This window comes from Argopecten irradians, chromosome 5 (genome assembly GCF_041381155.1).
Source record: "Argopecten irradians isolate NY chromosome 5, Ai_NY, whole genome shotgun sequence".
Taxonomy (NCBI): Eukaryota; Metazoa; Mollusca; class Bivalvia; order Pectinida; family Pectinidae; genus Argopecten; species Argopecten irradians.
This window is the reverse complement of record NC_091138.1, coordinates 34,407,666-34,425,985: the sequence shown is the minus strand read 5'-3', so window position 1 is coordinate 34,425,985 and position 18,320 is coordinate 34,407,666. Positions and strand designations below refer to the sequence as shown.

The 18,320-nt window shown below is 37.3% G+C and overlaps 1 protein-coding gene across 2 annotated transcripts in view; it reads left to right on the top strand.

Annotated features, from left to right (window-relative positions):
* The window catches only part of LOC138323639 (uncharacterized), a 62,890-nt gene extending 45,328 nt beyond the window's left edge, over positions 1–17,562 (top strand). Inside the window, exons 9-13 of one of the 2 annotated variants that reach the window (XM_069268390.1) lie at positions 348–8,507; positions 8,858–8,904; positions 9,340–9,626; positions 11,800–11,933; positions 13,518–13,717. In XM_069268390.1, the coding sequence (XP_069124491.1) occupies positions 348–8,507; positions 8,858–8,904; positions 9,340–9,626; positions 11,800–11,933; positions 13,518–13,568 (8,679 nt within the window). In that variant the 3' untranslated portion in view covers positions 13,569–13,717. Of the gene's footprint in view, positions 1–347; positions 8,508–8,857; positions 8,905–9,339; positions 9,627–11,799; positions 11,934–13,517 lie in introns of both variants that reach the window. The other variant, XM_069268389.1, reaches the window with a different exon arrangement.
* Positions 17,563–18,320: the final 758 nt, after the last annotated feature.

Below are 18,320 nucleotides of genomic sequence, written 5' to 3'. Positions count from 1 at the left end.
ATTAAACGTAATACTTACCATAGACTGTATGGTTCTATGCCCGTATAAGTATAAACACAAAAAGGTGTTTCTCTGTCGATTCACATCGACATGGCGTCCAGCCCGTGCGCGCTCGCTTACCTGTGTCATCATACGGAGGCTCTGTCGCGCCATACAAGGTAACAGACACGGTAACAACGACACGACAATAAACACATACATAACAACAAATACGACAGGAATATATATGCGATTTGACAATGACTTCGACCAAACTTTCAAATCATCTACTGTCAAACTGAATACATCACATTTGTTTGATTTAAATGATTACAGAATTTGAAAATTTCATTTATTTTGCATTTCAGACTCATTCTTCATCGACTGAAAGTGAATTTTCCTGGAAAGTCTCCAGTTCTAACAGTACTATTGAGTTGGAACAAGAAGCCGGGCCAGCTGGTGGTAAGGATCTACACCTGGATACAGACGATATGTACACCAAGCATACCGAGGATAGAGTCAAGCAGTGGATCCAGGTAGCCAGGAAGAAGATCAAACTCACCCTCAAACCTGTTAAGAAGGAAGAGGATGAGGAGGAAAAATCTAAAAAGCTGAAAGGAAAGGCTAATGTTATACCTGTTCTGGGTAGTGGTCAGAGTGAAGTGCCTAGTTCTCCTATCAAAAAATATGATATAGTGGAAAAAAGGCAAGAAGTCCCTGATGCGAAGCCGGAGTATCCATCGGTAGCAGAAACTTTCACACCTGCAAGAATGGATCCACCACCTGCTGTTGCTCCGTTTGTTGAGCCATTGGGAACCTATTCCGCACCTTCCTCAACCTACAATTCTACAGTAACATCCTATACCCCACAAGTGACAACCTACAACCCTCCTGTGACATCCTATGATCCTAAAGTAACATCATATGACCCTGCTGCTTCAACCTACAATCCTACAGCAACAGACTACATCCCTCCTGTGACAGCCTATGATCCTGTGACAACAACCTACAACCCGTCAATGACAGCCTATGATTCTGTGGCAACAGCCTACAATCTGCCATTGACAGACTATGATCCAGCAGGAACAGCCTACAATCCTTCTGTGACAACTTATACGGCACCAGTGACCACCTATATCTCAACTGTAACAACATATAGCCAGTCGGTGCCTCCTTATCCGCCACCAACTGCGGCTGCCAGTGTACCTAACCCTGGATTCACTCAGCCTCCATTGGGTGCAAACATGCCTCCAGCTTCTTCCTATCCTCCACCTACCTTAGCTACCACCTTGCCAATGTCTGGTTATGCACCACAAATGTCAGGATCCACTGTTCAGTCGTCCACTTATCCACCACCAATGATACCTCCTAATAGGCCACAACTTGACTCTGGACAGAACCCAATGGCTCCACCTGGACCCAGACCAATGATTCCACATGGACTTCCTGGTCCAAGACCAATGGCGCCACAAGAAGCTCCTGGTCCAAGACGTATGGTACCATCAGGCCCTGCTGGTCCCAGGCCTGGAGGACCTGCTGGTCTCAGACCACCCATGCCATCAGGACCTCCTGGACATATGCAGCCTCCTCCTGGTCATGTAGATATGCATCCTCACAGGCCTCCATCAGTTAATGATCCTCGACTTCAGAATACACAAGGCACATTACCCAGAGTGATAAATGAACACATCCCACGACATCCAGCCCCAATGACCTCAGGACCTCCTTTAATGCAGTCTAGTCAGCACGCACCATTGCAGAGACCTCCAGGTATACATCCACTAATGGGCAGCCAACCTACACCAGTGTCACATGGGCCAGGAGTGTCAGCTGGCGGACGGATGCCATACCCGCCCAACACTGCCACCAATGCTGGTCCAGGCCCACATCCTGGTGTACGTCCACCTGAACGTCCACAATATTTCCAATCCCCTCATCAGCAGCCTCCTCCAATACACCAGCGTCCACCAATGACTTCTTCTATGCCTCATCCACCTCATCAAGGACCTTCAGTGCCTAGACAAGGGCCCATACCCACACAACTAAATACATCCATGCCACCACCCAGGTCCCAAGCACCAGTGGTTAGAGGGCCAGGAATGCCTCCGCAGAATGTTCAACCAATTAGAGGACCTCCTCATCCAGGAATGAACCAACAGCAAGTTCACATGGGTAGTGGTCCTCCGCCGGCTAGACCACCCCATCATGTTCATCCAATGAGTGGTCATCAGAACCAACTACCACCTTCTTCCAATGCACCTCCTGGAAGAATGGCTGGCCCTCCAAATCAGATACCCACCCTACACAGGATGCAACAGCCTCAACAAGGAAATCAGTTTTCAGGTTTCCCTCCTCCTCCTCAGAATGCTCCAGGACATTTTAGACCCCCAGGACCATTTACACCACAGGGTGGTCCACAACCACCTCAACATTTCTCAACACCTTCGTTCCACCAGCCAAACATACAACACAACTTTCCTCCTCAGTACAACCAACCACCTCCAGCAAGTCCCATAGCAACCACACCACCTGTAACATCTGTAGCTACTAAACGACCTTCAGATGTAATGGACTGGTTTACGGATAAATTGGCACCAAAGAAGTCGAGTTCAGATTCTGATGTTTACGGAAATAAATCTGGGTCAACAAGCAGCTTGTTTGACATAGCCTTCAGTGGCACAAAAACAAATTCTAGATCTGATCATTTTTTAGGGATTAGCAGCCAGTGCATGTGCACTGGCACCCCAACAACTCAAGGATTAGAAGAACAACAAGGAAATGGAAATGACAGAATGGAGAAAGTGGGTAGAAAGAACAGTCAAGAGATAGTGGATAAAGAAGGAATGGAAGAATTAGTGGTGGAAAATCAAAAGGATCAAGAAAAACAAAACATAGAGGAAAAACAGGAACAAGATCAAGAGTATGAGACCGAAGGAGAGGTTGACATGGAGATCGAGACAAGTGGAGAGGAAGATAATGGTACCCTCATTGTCATTGGCTCAGACAACACACAAAACCAGTATCATGATGCCAATACTGTCATTACAGATATTTCAAAGGGAAATAAGGAAAACTCCGCAAACAGCAATGTTGCATTTCCGAAAGATGAAAACCCTTTGAAGAAGAGTAAATTGGGCCAGGACAAGGAAAACAAAAACATCTTTTCCTCTTTATTACTCTCTGTTAGTGGATTTGACACTGGTAGCTCAAAGGAATCTAAAAACACTTCATGTGATGCTAAGCCTGTAACACTTAAAGAAATGAAGCCCCTGTTGGAATCGTTAAATGGTGATGGAGATGTTTCGACCGAGGCAGACACAAAAGTGGAAGACAAACAGAAAGATAAGCAAGACATTGACCTTAGAAATGGACAAACACATTTAGATATACCAAAGGTAGTTGATTCAATCGATAAAAATGGTGAAAACAGCAAAACAACCACTGTTTTACCTGTAGACAATGGAGTTTTGGATGTTGTGAAACAGGAAAGTTTACATAATAATGATAATGGAATCCAACAGAAAACTGATTCTTCAGGCTCACCAAGTGTTTTGAAACCCGGGGACAAATTTGTACCTTCTGTACTATTAAGGAAGGGCCTTCTTACAGGAGTGGAGGCTGATAAATTAAAACATCCAGTCACCCCTAAGAAGAAGGAAGAACCTGTGTCGTCCACTTACAGTGTGTTACGAGGAGCGGCAGAAACAAACAAAGATGTCACTGAGTGTCTGGATAACTCACTGAAGATCAGATTGACTGTTGATACATCCATATCTTCGTCCACATCCGAAGAGGGAACAGACACTCTGGCTGTAACTGTCTCATCCCAAAATGAGGCTAACGAAGACATATATCCTATTGAAGAACTGCGTAAACCGTCTGTAATTTCAAAATCTGACAAGAAATCGGAACAACCGACTGATGAAGGATGTGATAAGGAGATAGACAGTGACGGAAATGTATTTTCAGATACAGATCTGATTGATGCTTTGTTAGAAAAAGATGTGGTGGATGCTAAAAAATCAAGACAAAAACATCAGACAAAGAGGAAGTCTTCAGATGATACTGATGTTGGAAAAATATCCAAAGAAGTCAAAAATACAGACAACAAACATGATAGAAGACAGAGAATGAGAAGTATATATAATGCCAAAACAGGAGCATGGATCACAAAGTCATCGACTGAGGAAAGTACATCAACAGAAAGTGATATTGGAGAAAACACTCCCCGAAAAGAACCCTGGAGGACTGTCAGAGATCGGGAGGATTTGGATTCAAGCTTTGAAACTGAAAGTGATCGGGATTATCGATCACGTCGAGAGGGATCGTGGCCGAATCGGAACAGGCTTTACATCCATGATGACACTGATAGTGATACAAATGTGTTTGACCCAAAAATTGGTGCCTGGGTTACCAGCAGCTCGGTCTCTAGACGGTCAGAAGACAGAATAGAACCAAGAAAAGATGAGACTGTCTATGATTTTAGAACAGGAGCATGGACTACTAGCGGAGAATCATCGTCTTTCAACTCCAAAAGTGAACCTCATAAAGATTCAAATGTAGGTGATAAAAGAAATAGGTCTAGTAGTAACAGTGGAACAGACAGTAAGGAACAACCTTCAAATCTACTAAAAATTAGGAAGCTAGGGGAGATCACTCCTGGTAAAGAAAATGTTATGGGTAAAAAAACAAACAGTCATACTCGTCCTGGAATTAGCACAAAAACTGGGTTCTATAAGTCAAGGACGGGACTTTGGATCAAACACACTGGCACCTCCCCAAATAAAAAGCAGGATAATTTGCTGGGTCCTAAAACTGGATTGATTAAGCTTAACACTGCTAAGGCAACAGATGGTAAAACAGTAGAAGTAAATAAACCACAAAAGGAGGTTACACAGAGTGAAAAGAGCAATTCGTCAGAGGTTCCAAAGAAAAACACACCACCAAAGACAGAAAATAAAGCTGAAGAATTAATCATTGAAACAAAGGGTTCTGTTCAGGAGAACAAGTCCAGCCAAGAGAAACCTGCAACTAAACCTGCAACTGGAAAAGGCAAAACAGAAAGCAAGACAGAAGAAAACAAATTCCCACCCTTGGAAAAGAAAAAGACCAAAACACCTTTACGGACTGGTACAATCAGTGATCTGTTCTGTCAAACTCCAAATTTTGAAAAATTAATCGAAGGTCAGCAAAGAAGGTCAAGGCCAGTAGGGAGAGGTAGGTCAACAAGTTACTCATCTTCAGAAGATAGCTTGAGGCATCATCCATGGGATTCTAGGTATTCTAGGAGGTCATCCTATAAAAGAAACTCAAGATCACCAAGTTACAGGAGGAGGTCCAGGTCAAGGTATCGATATTCAAGGTCACGTAGTTATTCTTCAGAAAGAACACCGAGAAGACGATATTCTAGGTCTCGTAGCTATTCTTCAGAAAGAAGGTCAAGGAGTCCATATTCACGATCACGGTCAGGGAAACACTACTCAAGGTCACGACATCGTTCATCTAGATCAAGGTCAAGGAGACGTTATTCAAGGTCACGGAGCTCATCTCTGTCAAGGTCACACAAAAGACATTCAAGATCACGAAGTTTTTCATCTAGATCGAGATCAAGGGGTCGATATTCAAGGTCTCCTAGTTCATATGCTTCAAGATCACGGAGACGAAATTCAAGGTCACCAAGTTATTCCACTGTATCATCCTGCTCGGATAGGACAAGTTCTAGGGGATCGTGGAGAGGACGTGGACGTGGTGTTCACTCAGATAAACATAGGTCTGATCATCAGCGAAGGTCACGAGGTCGTCATTCAAGGTCACCAAGCTATTCATCCATATCTACTGAATCTAGTCATCATAACACCCGCAAAAGATCCAGAAGTCGATATTCAAGATCACCCAGCATCTCGACTGTTTCAACTAGTTCCTTGAGTGCTAGTCCAATGACTCCAGTAAAATCCAGTCCATGGGCTAGTTCGGATTCCAGCAGACAACCGAGGTTCTCCAAATTCACGTCAAGCAGGTTCCCTGCATCACAGAATGCACCAGATCCTGTTAAAAAAATTAAGATAAATCCAATAGTTGATTTGGAATCCAGATTATCACATGACAATAGCAAAGACAAGAACATGTCCAGTTCTGCAGATGACAATGAGAACCGTACGAAAACTGGACTAAGTGAATCTCCATATTCAAGTTCACAAAGTAGTATTCACCAAGGAAGGGACTTTGCTCCTTGCCCAAGGAAAGTGGAGATTGACCCCAGGAATAGACATTTGTTCCGCGATAAACCTCGATCTGACTATTCACAGTCATTGTCCCATTCTGAAGACGGGGGTCGTAATCGCTATAGAAGCCCTTCTCCACGAAATGGCAGAAAAGACGCTGTATTATTAAAATGTGACACAGATCGTACGTCCTCTCCATACAGTCCATCATCACCAACAGATTGTCATGGAGACAGAAATCTAGACTTCAGAGGCAAAGCAACAGAAAACATGGGTTCAAGAGATGGCGTATATCCAAAAGCAACCTCCGCCTTAGGAAGGAGTCCGGATAGAGATATGTCAAGGTCGTCATCCCAAACCTCACACAGGGAGGACATGCCCTTTAAATTTCTGTTCAAGGATCGGATTACTAGAAGACGATCACTTTCCCCTAAGAGGAGATTTGATGGTGATTCTCATTTTAGGCATTCAAGGAATGAACATGATTCTTTTAATGACTCCCAAGCCAATAGATCGCGATTACATATGGGTGAAATGTTTGTGGGAGATCGAAGAAACGTCCAGAAAGTTAACCCAGATTCTGGGGTACCAAGAGCAGACAACTCTTTGTCAATGAAAGATCAACATCACACACGTAAATATCATGATGGAGATTCCGGAAATTCTGTCGTTAGGAATGTTAGAACATCTGGAGATAAAAGAAAATTTGAAGAATTTGATGATTTCTCCTTGGATTATTTATCCCAAACTCAGGAGAAGATCAGGATGGAGCTGAAAGGTCTGGATACAAGTGGGTCGCATTCTCTTTCACCGGACAAAAACACCTCTAAAGGATATGTAAGAAAGACGAATTCTGAATCTAAGGAATTAAGAACTATAAGTGTTGAAAGAAAGAAACCTTTAGTCTGCTATGAATCGCCCCCTAGAGATGACAACATTGATGTGAGAAGTAACATGGAGACATCAGATAGGCTTGTCAGAAAGGACCTGCCTCTTTTCAAAGATTCCTTTAGGCAAGTGTGCCCAATGGATGAGAAAGACAGACTTCATGTTGTACGAGATGTTTCAGACAAGAGTACTGACCGCAGGGTAGTTATCAAATCTGACGAGAAAGACACTCCAGGTCAAAAGGTTGAAATGTATCGCAACAGGTCTCCGAAGGAGGACAGGAGGAATTTTCATTCAAAGGACGATATTCACAGAGTGGATGACCTTCATGCCAAGAAAGATCATCCATCGAGAATGGACTTTCTCTCAGAGGACAGATATCTTGATAGGAACAATCCACGACCTCATTTTAGAAACACTTCATCATCGGGAAATGCTGCTCAAGATTGGTCACAATTGCTAGGCAACAAGACAGTTCAGGAAAGATCGCCAGGACCAAAACGACCTATGCCTACAAAGCCTGGGCAAAAAGGTCAAGGTGAAAACTTCAATGATTTACTGAAGAAAGAACAATTAAGACTAGAACTTGTTAAGAAACAGCAGACAGATACTGTATCTCAGGAAACTACTTTATCAAGAGGTGAGAGAACAGTGACAGCTTCCAACCAAGCAGAATATATTGATATGTGCTCCTGTTCAACTACCATACCGTTCACCAAGAGCATGCTAGCTGAGGAACTGGTGCGAGTGTCGAAAACAGTAGAAAAAATTTGGAAGGATCAACATGAAGGGTTAGACTCCATAGCTGACAGGCTCCCTAGGGAACTGGAGGAATACTGCATACAGTCTGGTCTCACTCAACTGGAACTGGAAAACTCCAAGGTCATACCACAGGCAAGGTCAGCCATCATCCGTCAAGATATTCAACAATTTGAATCTGAGATTAAACTGCGTATTACACAGTCTAACTACTACGGTGTCTGTAGCCAGAGAGTGCCTGCAGAACTCCTCACCAAACAAGAGGAGAGAAAGTTCTTTTCCGAAGAAGGCATGTTTCTTATTTTATGTAATCCAATACCATCCAAAACATACCAGAAGCTTTCATCCCTGAAGAAAAAGCTGGATGATCTACAAGATAAGATAGACATTGAAACAAAGAAAGGTATGTCGTCTCTTCTTAGTTCTCTCACCACAGAAAAACACCTAGCTCGAGAGGAGAGAAAACGACAGCTCTTTACATTCACAGGATGCCTTACGAAGAAAAGATTGAACAAAATGCGTGTAAAAGAGAGATATTATTTACGCTGTTACAACTTTTTCCGAAAAGAATTTGGGGAGGAAGCAGACAACATGTTTCCCTATCTAAGGATGTGTATAGACGACTCGGCTAATCACATTGCTGTTATGACTAAACTAAGGGTATGTATTCGTCGTCACTTTTATCTTTATCAACAGTCAGGTTTTGTTTTTTCATCTGTATTTTGCTCATTAATGAATATATTCAAATTTTCCACATTTAAAAATGGCAAAGGTCAAACTCTGCATATTTTAACACAGTGTTTTCTTTTCGTTTTTGTGAAAAATGTTTACCAAAGTAGTTTTCCATAGATTTTACACAAATCACTACACACCTGCACTCTAAAAGAGTAAAATGTTTTGATTTTGAAAGTAAAACTTATTTGGAATTCAAGATTACAGATATTACTGTATTAAAAAAATCTTTTAACTTTTGAATTCCTGAATGTAGTAATTTTGATTTATCTTTGCAGTCAGAAGATAAAGACGAGGCAGCCATTGTTGAAGAAGAAAAAAGAAAGTAAGTTGTACTCTGTTTATAGTTTATTTATGTGTTTACAACCAAATAATGTGATCAGTTGTTATTAATGTAGCTGGATTGGATTGTTATGACTAGTTAGCTTAAAGCTTAATTGTTATAGGGCATATGGCTAGTGTTAAGAGGTCAATGGTTCGAGCCCCATGCAGTCTGGTAGCTATATTTTCTCTCCTGTTACAAATTGGCCTTCAACAAAATACCAACAGTAGTGACCTGTGTTTGAGGAGGAAGAGAGAAAAGGGGAGGGGAGGTTTTATATTGGGTCAATCATCAGTAACTTAGTGTCTCACTCCTGTGACATAATGGCATTGTAGATTTGTAAGTATGGATTTTGATATGGTGTTCTATTATGAAAATTTTGATGATTGACTGATTTGATGTTTTGTTGCTCAACTAATTTGTGAAATATATTTACAGGGAGAGAGAAAAGATTCAGCGCCATAGAGTTTTACAGGGCTTGATGATGGATATTCGTACGGTTGACTCCAAACTTTCAGATATGTACTTCAGCTGTGATATCACCGAACACTTCCCAGCTTGTGTCAAAAGTGTGGTCCAACATGTCCATCAGCGAGTCAACTCGGTTGCCGAATTCTTGTCCGAGGAGCTCATGTCTGACGAACCAAACTCTGGAGCTGTCGGCCGACTGAGAGCTACCCACAAGTTCTGTCTGAAAGCATTGGAGTTTGTGAAGAAAAGTATTGGTGAGTTATATTCCTTATTTGCATATTGCAGATTTATATACCCTTGTGTGTAGATATTAGTTATGGCATTATGTTTTGGTGAGTGTAACATCTTTTTTTTCAGGGAAAATAATGAAATATTTGCTAATAAAGTAATGTGTCACAAATGATACCTCCACTCAAGGGTAGATAACTCTGTAAAGTGCACTGATTAGATTTGGTATCATGTGGTATAGTTTGTTGTTTATTTCCTTTGATTATGATTTACTTTTGTCATAAACTGCCATGATTGTAAACTCAATAAAAATCAATCCCTAATTCCTAATTCTGTGTCTTTTTCCTTGAGATTACATAGATGGGGTAGTAAATGAATGATTTTACCCCAATTAAAGACATTGTAAGAGATTCTTTTGTAAGTTATACAGTCATGGCAAATATTTTTACATTCTTTAAAATGTTTAGTATAAAAAATATGCTTCTTTTCATTTTTGTATGATGCATTTTTGTGTTTATTTAAGCCATAGTAAAAAAATTCAGATATATACAAATTTACATGTTGTTGCATGTTGTTTGGTACATGTTATAGGTAACAATGTATAAAGCACTGTGCATGCGTTCCTGTTATGAAGGACCTTTGACATTTGAGAACACTCTTTGTGACCATATTAATAATTATAATGATTAACATTTAATATGTAAAGGTTAAAGTTCATTTTTGAGATATTTCATGACCTACGAAATCCATTCCCATTTCTCTACGTGACGAAGTCTCAAGTGACCTATTCTAATCGCCTTTCGTCCGTCATGTGTTCGTAAATAATTCTTCAATATTTTCGACTTCTTCCCCAAAACTGCTGAAGCAAATTCAATGAAATTTTGCACAAACCTTCTAAGGCATAAGGCCATTCAAAATTTTGAATTATATAGCCCCCACACCCCAGGGGGCTAGCCTTTCGTCCGACATATGTTCGTAAATAATTCTTCAATATTTTCGACTTCTTCTCCAAAACTGCTGAAGCAAATTCAATGAAATTTTGCACAAACTTTCTAAGGCATAAGGCCATTCAAAATTTTGAATTATATGGCCCCCACACCCCAGAGGGCTGTGGGAGGGGCCAAAAAAGTAAATTTGACTAAAATTTTTAAAGTTTTCTTCTCCACTTGCAGATATGGTAGAATAAAAAACTCTTCATAGATTGAAAGGTCTCAAGATCCTCTACAAAAATTGAATTTCATGGCTCTGAGATCTCAGATTTTCTCCTGGGGAGGGGGTTAAATTTTCTATAGTTTATATAGGGAAAACGCATCTATGAGTATTATTTGCTCAGTTTTCATAGGAAATGCAACAGATGTAATGGAATCAAATACTCTCTGAAGATTAAAAGGTCAAATTGATATAATCATTGACTGATTTGAAGAGCCTGATGGACATTTATATAGTGTTGATATGTCCTTGTTTCATTCTTTATTCGAACTCAGGTGACCGTTCAGACCCATGGGCCTCTTGTTGTATTTTAAATTCAAAGGATTTCAGATTCCCTTCATTTCAACAAACTCTACATAAAGCAGCATATTACAAATCAGTATTATAATAGTATAAATGTACATTTGCTAAAAAAGGGGAAAAAAGGAAACATTTTAATGAGCAGACAAATTTGTTATTCAAGACAATCTTTAGCTCACTTTAGTCAATTATTGGATTTTCTTTTAATCCACAATTTCTTGGGATTGCAAGTTTCTAACCTGTTACATCATATTATGGTTTTGATGCATGTATTATCAAGAGAGACTTTAAATTGACAAGAGTTCAGTAAAGGAAAAACGAGAAAAAAAACATTATTACATTTACCAATAATTCAAAAATAGGCCAAAACAATTAGTAGATGCTGCCTTTATGTATTACTGTAGACTCTGATACTGTAAAGTTGTGTAGTTGAGCTGTAATCTTATTTTAGCGATTTTCGTGATGATTGCATTTCTGTATGTTAATTGTGATTGTACCAAATTTAGAGAATGCAGGTATTTATAATCAAGCTTGCTTATTCAAAATTTATTTTGCGCTAAAATTTTGATTGTGCTAAAATCATTTTACAGTATAAGATATCAAAGTTGCATGATAATCATTTTGCTCAGCTTTGTTCAATGTCTTTGGTTGCTGGCGATGTGTATTGCACCCGTAAAATTACTTTTTCAGAGGAATATAGAAAAGTTCAGCAATTATCTAGGTCAAATTATTCGTATGAAGGAACGGGTAGATTTGACACTAGTACTCCAGAAGCCCTGGCTCAGAGACTGAGAGATGCACCGTCCCAATCCGTAGACCCTGAGGTATATTATAGCTGAGTTCTACCAAAATGCTGTCTGCTTTCTATGACAGTCTCATAACAAGAAATTCTGAATTCAATTAAATATAACTTATTAATCTAATATATCACTAATTATATTTCATGTTCATACATGTACTTAGTAGTAAGCAGGATATTGAAGAAGAAAAAAATAGTGCTGATCAATTGAGATAATCAAAATGTTTTACTTACTGTTTCTTTGGTATTTGGTAAAGATATTTGTAATAGATACTTTGAAAACAAATGTTTCAGATATTGCTACAATATCCAGTGATTAGATCTACAAAAAAAAAGAATTAGATATTGCTAATATCCAGTCATTAATCTTTTAGTTCATTCATCCTTTAAGACACATTTGACCTCTTCTTTGTCAAAGACTGGAAGAATTCATTACAAATTTTCAGGGGTGAATGAGTTAATTAAGTCAGTTGTTACCATGGTATTTTTTACATGGATGCACAAAATTGCACCGCTGTCTGGGATTGGTTGAAATGACTACTAAATGTTATGTAATTTGCTTGTGTTTTCTAGCTGTGGTGAGTGATATTTGCTTTACGATACAAAAGTCTGGTTTTTAGTTGTTCGTCTACACTACAAATTGTAATATTCTACTTAACCTTTAATCCTCTGCATGGTTAATTTTTTCCTTGGTATTGTGGTTTTGATGTTTATTTTGATTTCATCATATTTCATTTTATTAGAAATAGAAAACAAAACTAAATAAATATGTAGATACATGTATATGATCAATAATCTATTTAGCCTCACTAAGATATAAATGCACATATAGCTATCAATGATTGATTTGATTTTGGCCTGTAGTAATATACGTTGTATAACCAATAAGATACTTGCAACCATATGTCATTACATCTATCTTAAAAAAAAACCAAACAACAACAGCAATCCAAATATAACCAAACAAGAATAATGTATCAAGCTATATTTAGAAACATGTATAGATGCACATGTAGCAACCAATCACTTATTAACAATACCTGTTATAACCAATAAGATATTTAGCTATATTTAGAAAATAAATTTCATTATCATAAAAGAGTCTTTGGTGATAGATTTGCAAGTAGATCACATGTACTACATTGGGTATTAGGTTATGGTCTTTCGATGATTGGAGAAACAAAACGTAATTTTCTTCAACTCAATCACCCCTGAAACTTCATAATTGACTATTCCAGCCTTTGAACTGGAATAATCCAAATGTGTCTACAGGGATGGTTTATTTAGAGGCTGTCTGTCACAGATCGGTGATTGTTCTAGTGGTGAAGGACCGATTTATTTACTTTTGTTAAAATGAGTATTATCTTGAAATTATTTAATGTGTTGAATAATTAAAAAAAAACTTTGATCATTCCTTCTGAAATAAAATAGAATCAAATGTATCTCTTACAGGTATGTTTCTCTCTCTTTATAAAACCTCCATACAATACCATTTTCTTTACAGTTAAGTTGTTATGTACTTTACAAAATAAAACTTTGAATTATGTATATATATGTAAATCATAGGTTGAATTTCTTCATCAAAAAGATATTTTTTATTTATCTTCAGCTGAAGCAGACAATTCTTGTGCTACTGGCAAATTATCTGGACAGAAGGTAGTAGATATTGGATGGGGCAGTCTAGAATTCATGCAGAAAATGGAGAAGAAATTGGATCTTGTCCATGAGAGGAACACTCAGATTATGAATACTATGGAACAGAAGAGGGGTGGTAATGAACTGAACATTGTTAATGAAAATGTGGTTATTCAAACTGAGAAGAAAATGGATCTATCCCAAGAGAGGAATAATACGAAAGTTAACGATATAGAAAGAAAAGAGGGTGATGATAAATTGAACTTTGTTAATGAAAAAATGGTTACATATAATGAGAAGACATTTGACCTTGTTCATGATCTGATCCCTAAGAAAATTAGCAACACGGAAAGGAAATGGAATGAAAATGAATTGATATCTAACCGTGAAAGACTTGGTAAACATTTGACTGACTTTGAATTTGATAATACTTCGTTGTTGAAAAGTGAAGAAAAACGTAATAATGGAGGGCAGGAAAGTAGTAGCTGTGTATTAGTTGGTGTTGAGAGGAAAATTGATTATTTTGATGTTTACAACTCTGACAAGGAGAGTGATGATGAGAGTGGGGTGGATTTCTGTAAAAAGATCACTGGTAATTCTAAGGATGATTGGTCAGAAGTTCAACCTGGGAAAACAGAATCTGAAAGTGATAAGTGTAAAGAAGAAAAGGACAGTACAGGAAGGGGAAAAGATAGTACAGGGAGGCGTATATATAGAGAAAGAAGCTTTACAGATGTACTGGTAAATTTGGGTGTGAATGATAGAGAGAACGATATAGTAGACATTAAAAGTGACTTATTGAAAGTAGACGAGAAGAATATATCTCTTAGAGAAAGTTGTCTTTTGAATAGAGACAGCAGTTTATCAGACACTAACATTAAAAGTGGTTGCTTGGCAGGGAAAATAAATGATGTAGCAGATAATGAAGGAACTTTGAACACAGAAAGCAACAAAACAAACAGTGAAAAGAATTCATCAGACAATGAATGTTTGGAAGGCGGCGGGAACTTTACACTGGAAACTTACAGCAATGATCAGGTAATAAATCCTATTAGATAAAAACCAAATGAACAAGCTCCCTATGACGATCAAAATGGAAAGAACGCTGAAGTGGAAGAATTTGATGACAATCTGTTACAGACAACTGTAGGGATAGACCTCATGGATGTCCAGCAAAGAGAACAGTTATTGGTACAATTTAGAAAATACATCTAGCTCTGATAAATGGAATATTTTGTTTATCTTAAATGTCAACATTAGTTCCTGACATTCAAATTCAAATTTTGTGTTTATTTTTTTAAGATTTTGATATCTTTAATGACCATTATGACCCTGGTGATTTTAGAAAATGAGGTTTTGACAATTTTACATGACTGTTTACTAAATCATGTTTAATGCCAAATCAGAGAACAAAGCTTTCATCATGTTTACAATTTATAGTATACTGTATAAGTATCCCTGGTGTATGAAGTGTTATTGTTTATCAATTTATTGACTTAACAAATATGCCTTTTACATTTGGTGGTTGATAACAACTCTACAATTTATAAAATGTCTCTCAAAGTTACTTTGATATATTTGTGTCCAACAGAAAATAGTGTAGAACAAATATCTTTTAAATACAACTTATTAGTTGATATGACAGAGAGAAGTATTTTCAAGTTTATTAATGGTATTTTATAAAAGTTGATATGCTTTTTCAAAGAACTTTTTTTTTAAAGATTAAAGATATACTCAAACAATTTTTGCTTTTGGCAGGGGAGGTCCTAATTTTGAAAGTTGTTTTCATTTAGAATTTGAAAATTGCGATGACCTGTTTCGTTTAATTTTGAGTGACCCTTATTTAACTCACTCGCCCCTGAAAATTCAAAATTAACTCTTCCAGCCTTTATATAAGAATAGTTTAAAGTGTCTTTAGGGGCAGATAGGCCACTGGGATCAAGTTTGTCTGTAATCTAATCACAGACTTAAGGTCTTAGAATGATTTAAAGCCCTTTCTATGCTTATAGGTTTATTTGATGTTTTTTTTTCTGAATTCAAGAGTCGAGTGGTCTTATAAACAGGTAAGATTTCTTTGAAAATTCAGCCTTCTGGGATCCCTAGAAAGTGGTCTTTAGGTGGCTGCTAAGGCTAGTTCTACTGTGATAGCTACCCTCTCTTTATTTACTGTAGGAAACAGTCATATTTGACATCAAGTGAAAATGACATGAAGTGAAGGTTAGTGCTAAGATGTATACAATTACTATATGTACATGTATATATAGATTGAGAGGGGCCTACTGATATTGTAGGCTAGGTTATTGAAGTGATGTTGTAATCATTACTACATGGTGTCCATTGAACATTTTAGTTTGAACCATTTTTTTTATTTCAGTTTAATACATAAATAACAAGGTTTTGTTAAAAGTTTTGTTTCTGATACAAATTATATTTACGTAAGGTGTGAGCGTAACTTTTTAAACTGTAATAATATATCCATTTATTTTTTCCATGGATACCAAACTTTATATTGTTGATGCCGAATTATCACTTGAGCCTTTGGTTTTCCACACACATTGATAATTACCATGAATTAGAGATGATTGATGGAAAGCATTTGTAATTGTGTATTTAGATGGTTACATTTTAAGGAAACATTTTTTCTTCCATAGATATAAGAGAACCTTGGATTTATTTCAGTTTTCAATGTTGTCATTAACAAGTCATATAACCTGCGAAGGATGGATCACTTCAACATAGCAAGCCTTTACAACCCAAAATGAAAAAAATAATATTATGTCAATTCATTCACCCCTGGAACTTTACAATGGAATGTTCCAGTCATTGAACTAGAAGAATCCAAATGTGTCTAGAGGGGGAATGAGTTATAACTAGTGTATATCTGTATATATAGCCATGACATTTGTAAATTCATGTGACCATTTGATCATTGTTTGGTTGTGTTGTTGCGCAATTTTGTTTTATTTGAAAGTTATATCGACAAATATTTCCAATCCAAAATCATTTGCTTTATTCAATCCAGTAGTTTTAAAAGACACTCTTCCAGTAATATGTTGGAAGGATTCAAATGTTTGTTGGGGGATGAATGATTAATATGTTTCACACAGAATATACAATCAATTTATTCTGAGAAATGTTTCATACAAAGTTAAGTGTTTTTTTATAGATCTAGTTTTGATTTCACATTCATTTCTTCTTAAATATTCCATTGTTATTAATAGAGAGAATTTTGTCACATAGACAATGTAACATTGTGGTCATATAAACGCTCCATTAAGATGCATAACTATTGAAAGTTAGTCAAGTTAGATTATAAACTTTTACATGATATCAATGGATTATATATATTATTGCATTGACACTTTCTTTATTTGTATATATACAGCTATTTGTTTTAAAAAATCTAAACAACAATATTGAATTAACTATATACTGGATAGAACCTTGTTTAAACAAGTTGCTGTCAGTGTTTTGAATTGAAGGCATTTAAAAGTGTGCAGTAGATGTGAATTGCAAAGCAATACATTTTTTTCATAGATCATGTACTCAATTTATCATTGATCAAATGCATTATTCATTTGAAGTCCATGCAATTCATGTTAAGTGCTTCCATGTGTGTCGTCTGCTAGATCATTCTTCAAAATTATCTTCCTTGGAGAGTAAATTTATCATATATGTTGTCTCTATTGAAACACTTAGTAAATGCTATATTATTTCCCCTTTCTCTATATTATCTCCTCTTGCTCATATTCTAGGTAACACCCATTCAATCTAATGTCAGATATCACCCATCCCATTACAAAATACACTGTGTTATCTCCCATTGATTTATCTCCCCTTGAAACTAGATGTACGTATATAATAAGTTGTCTCCCTTCATTGGATTCTCTTTGCAACTCATGTAGATACACCCCCCACCCCATTAGATCTCATGGTCATATAACCATCCCTCCCTTGTACATATTGTTATTCGTACTGTGTACTCTCAATTAAAGAATCAATTGAAGTACATGTATGTAAGGTGTGAAGTACATGTATGTAATGTGTATGCTAGGCTTTTCTTTGAAACAACTTCTGAGATACATCATTCACCTAACATGCTATAAGACAAAAACACAAGACCATGAATCTATTACACAAATCACATCACCTTCCTTGTTCAACTTGTCTTTTAGATATGACCCCATTTGTACTTTATCCACTTGTGTGCCATGCTTAATTTTGTCCCGTGTTTGTGTTTCCGTGTTGTCTACACAATTATGTGTCATTCTACATGTATATGCCACTAACGTTAAGACTGTTACCATACCTTTGTGTGCATGTTCCATTTATTTTTACAGATATCCTTGCCAAGATAAGTCTTGGTTGACCCATAATCTTGTATGTTCATATATACATGTTGATGTTGTTGTTTATGTTTATTTTCAGTTGAAATATTGTTATCATGATGATATAGAACAAACATGTTAGAATAGCTTCGATATCTCATAATAAAAGTGTTGAAATAATGCATCTTGTTTAGCTAATTTATTTTATTCGGTCATCAGTTAAGTTCATTTTTATCCCCCGCCCAACGAAGTTGGCGGTGGATATGCAAATGGGTTCCGTCCGTCCGTCCGTCCGTACGAATGGTTTCCGGAGCATAACTCTAAAACCAGTTGAGATATTTCCACGAAACTTCATACACACATTGGTCTTATGGCCTAGTAGTGCCTTTTGCTATTTTTAGGTTTTCATTTTTTGCATTTTTCCGTAACCATGGAAACATTGCTGAAAA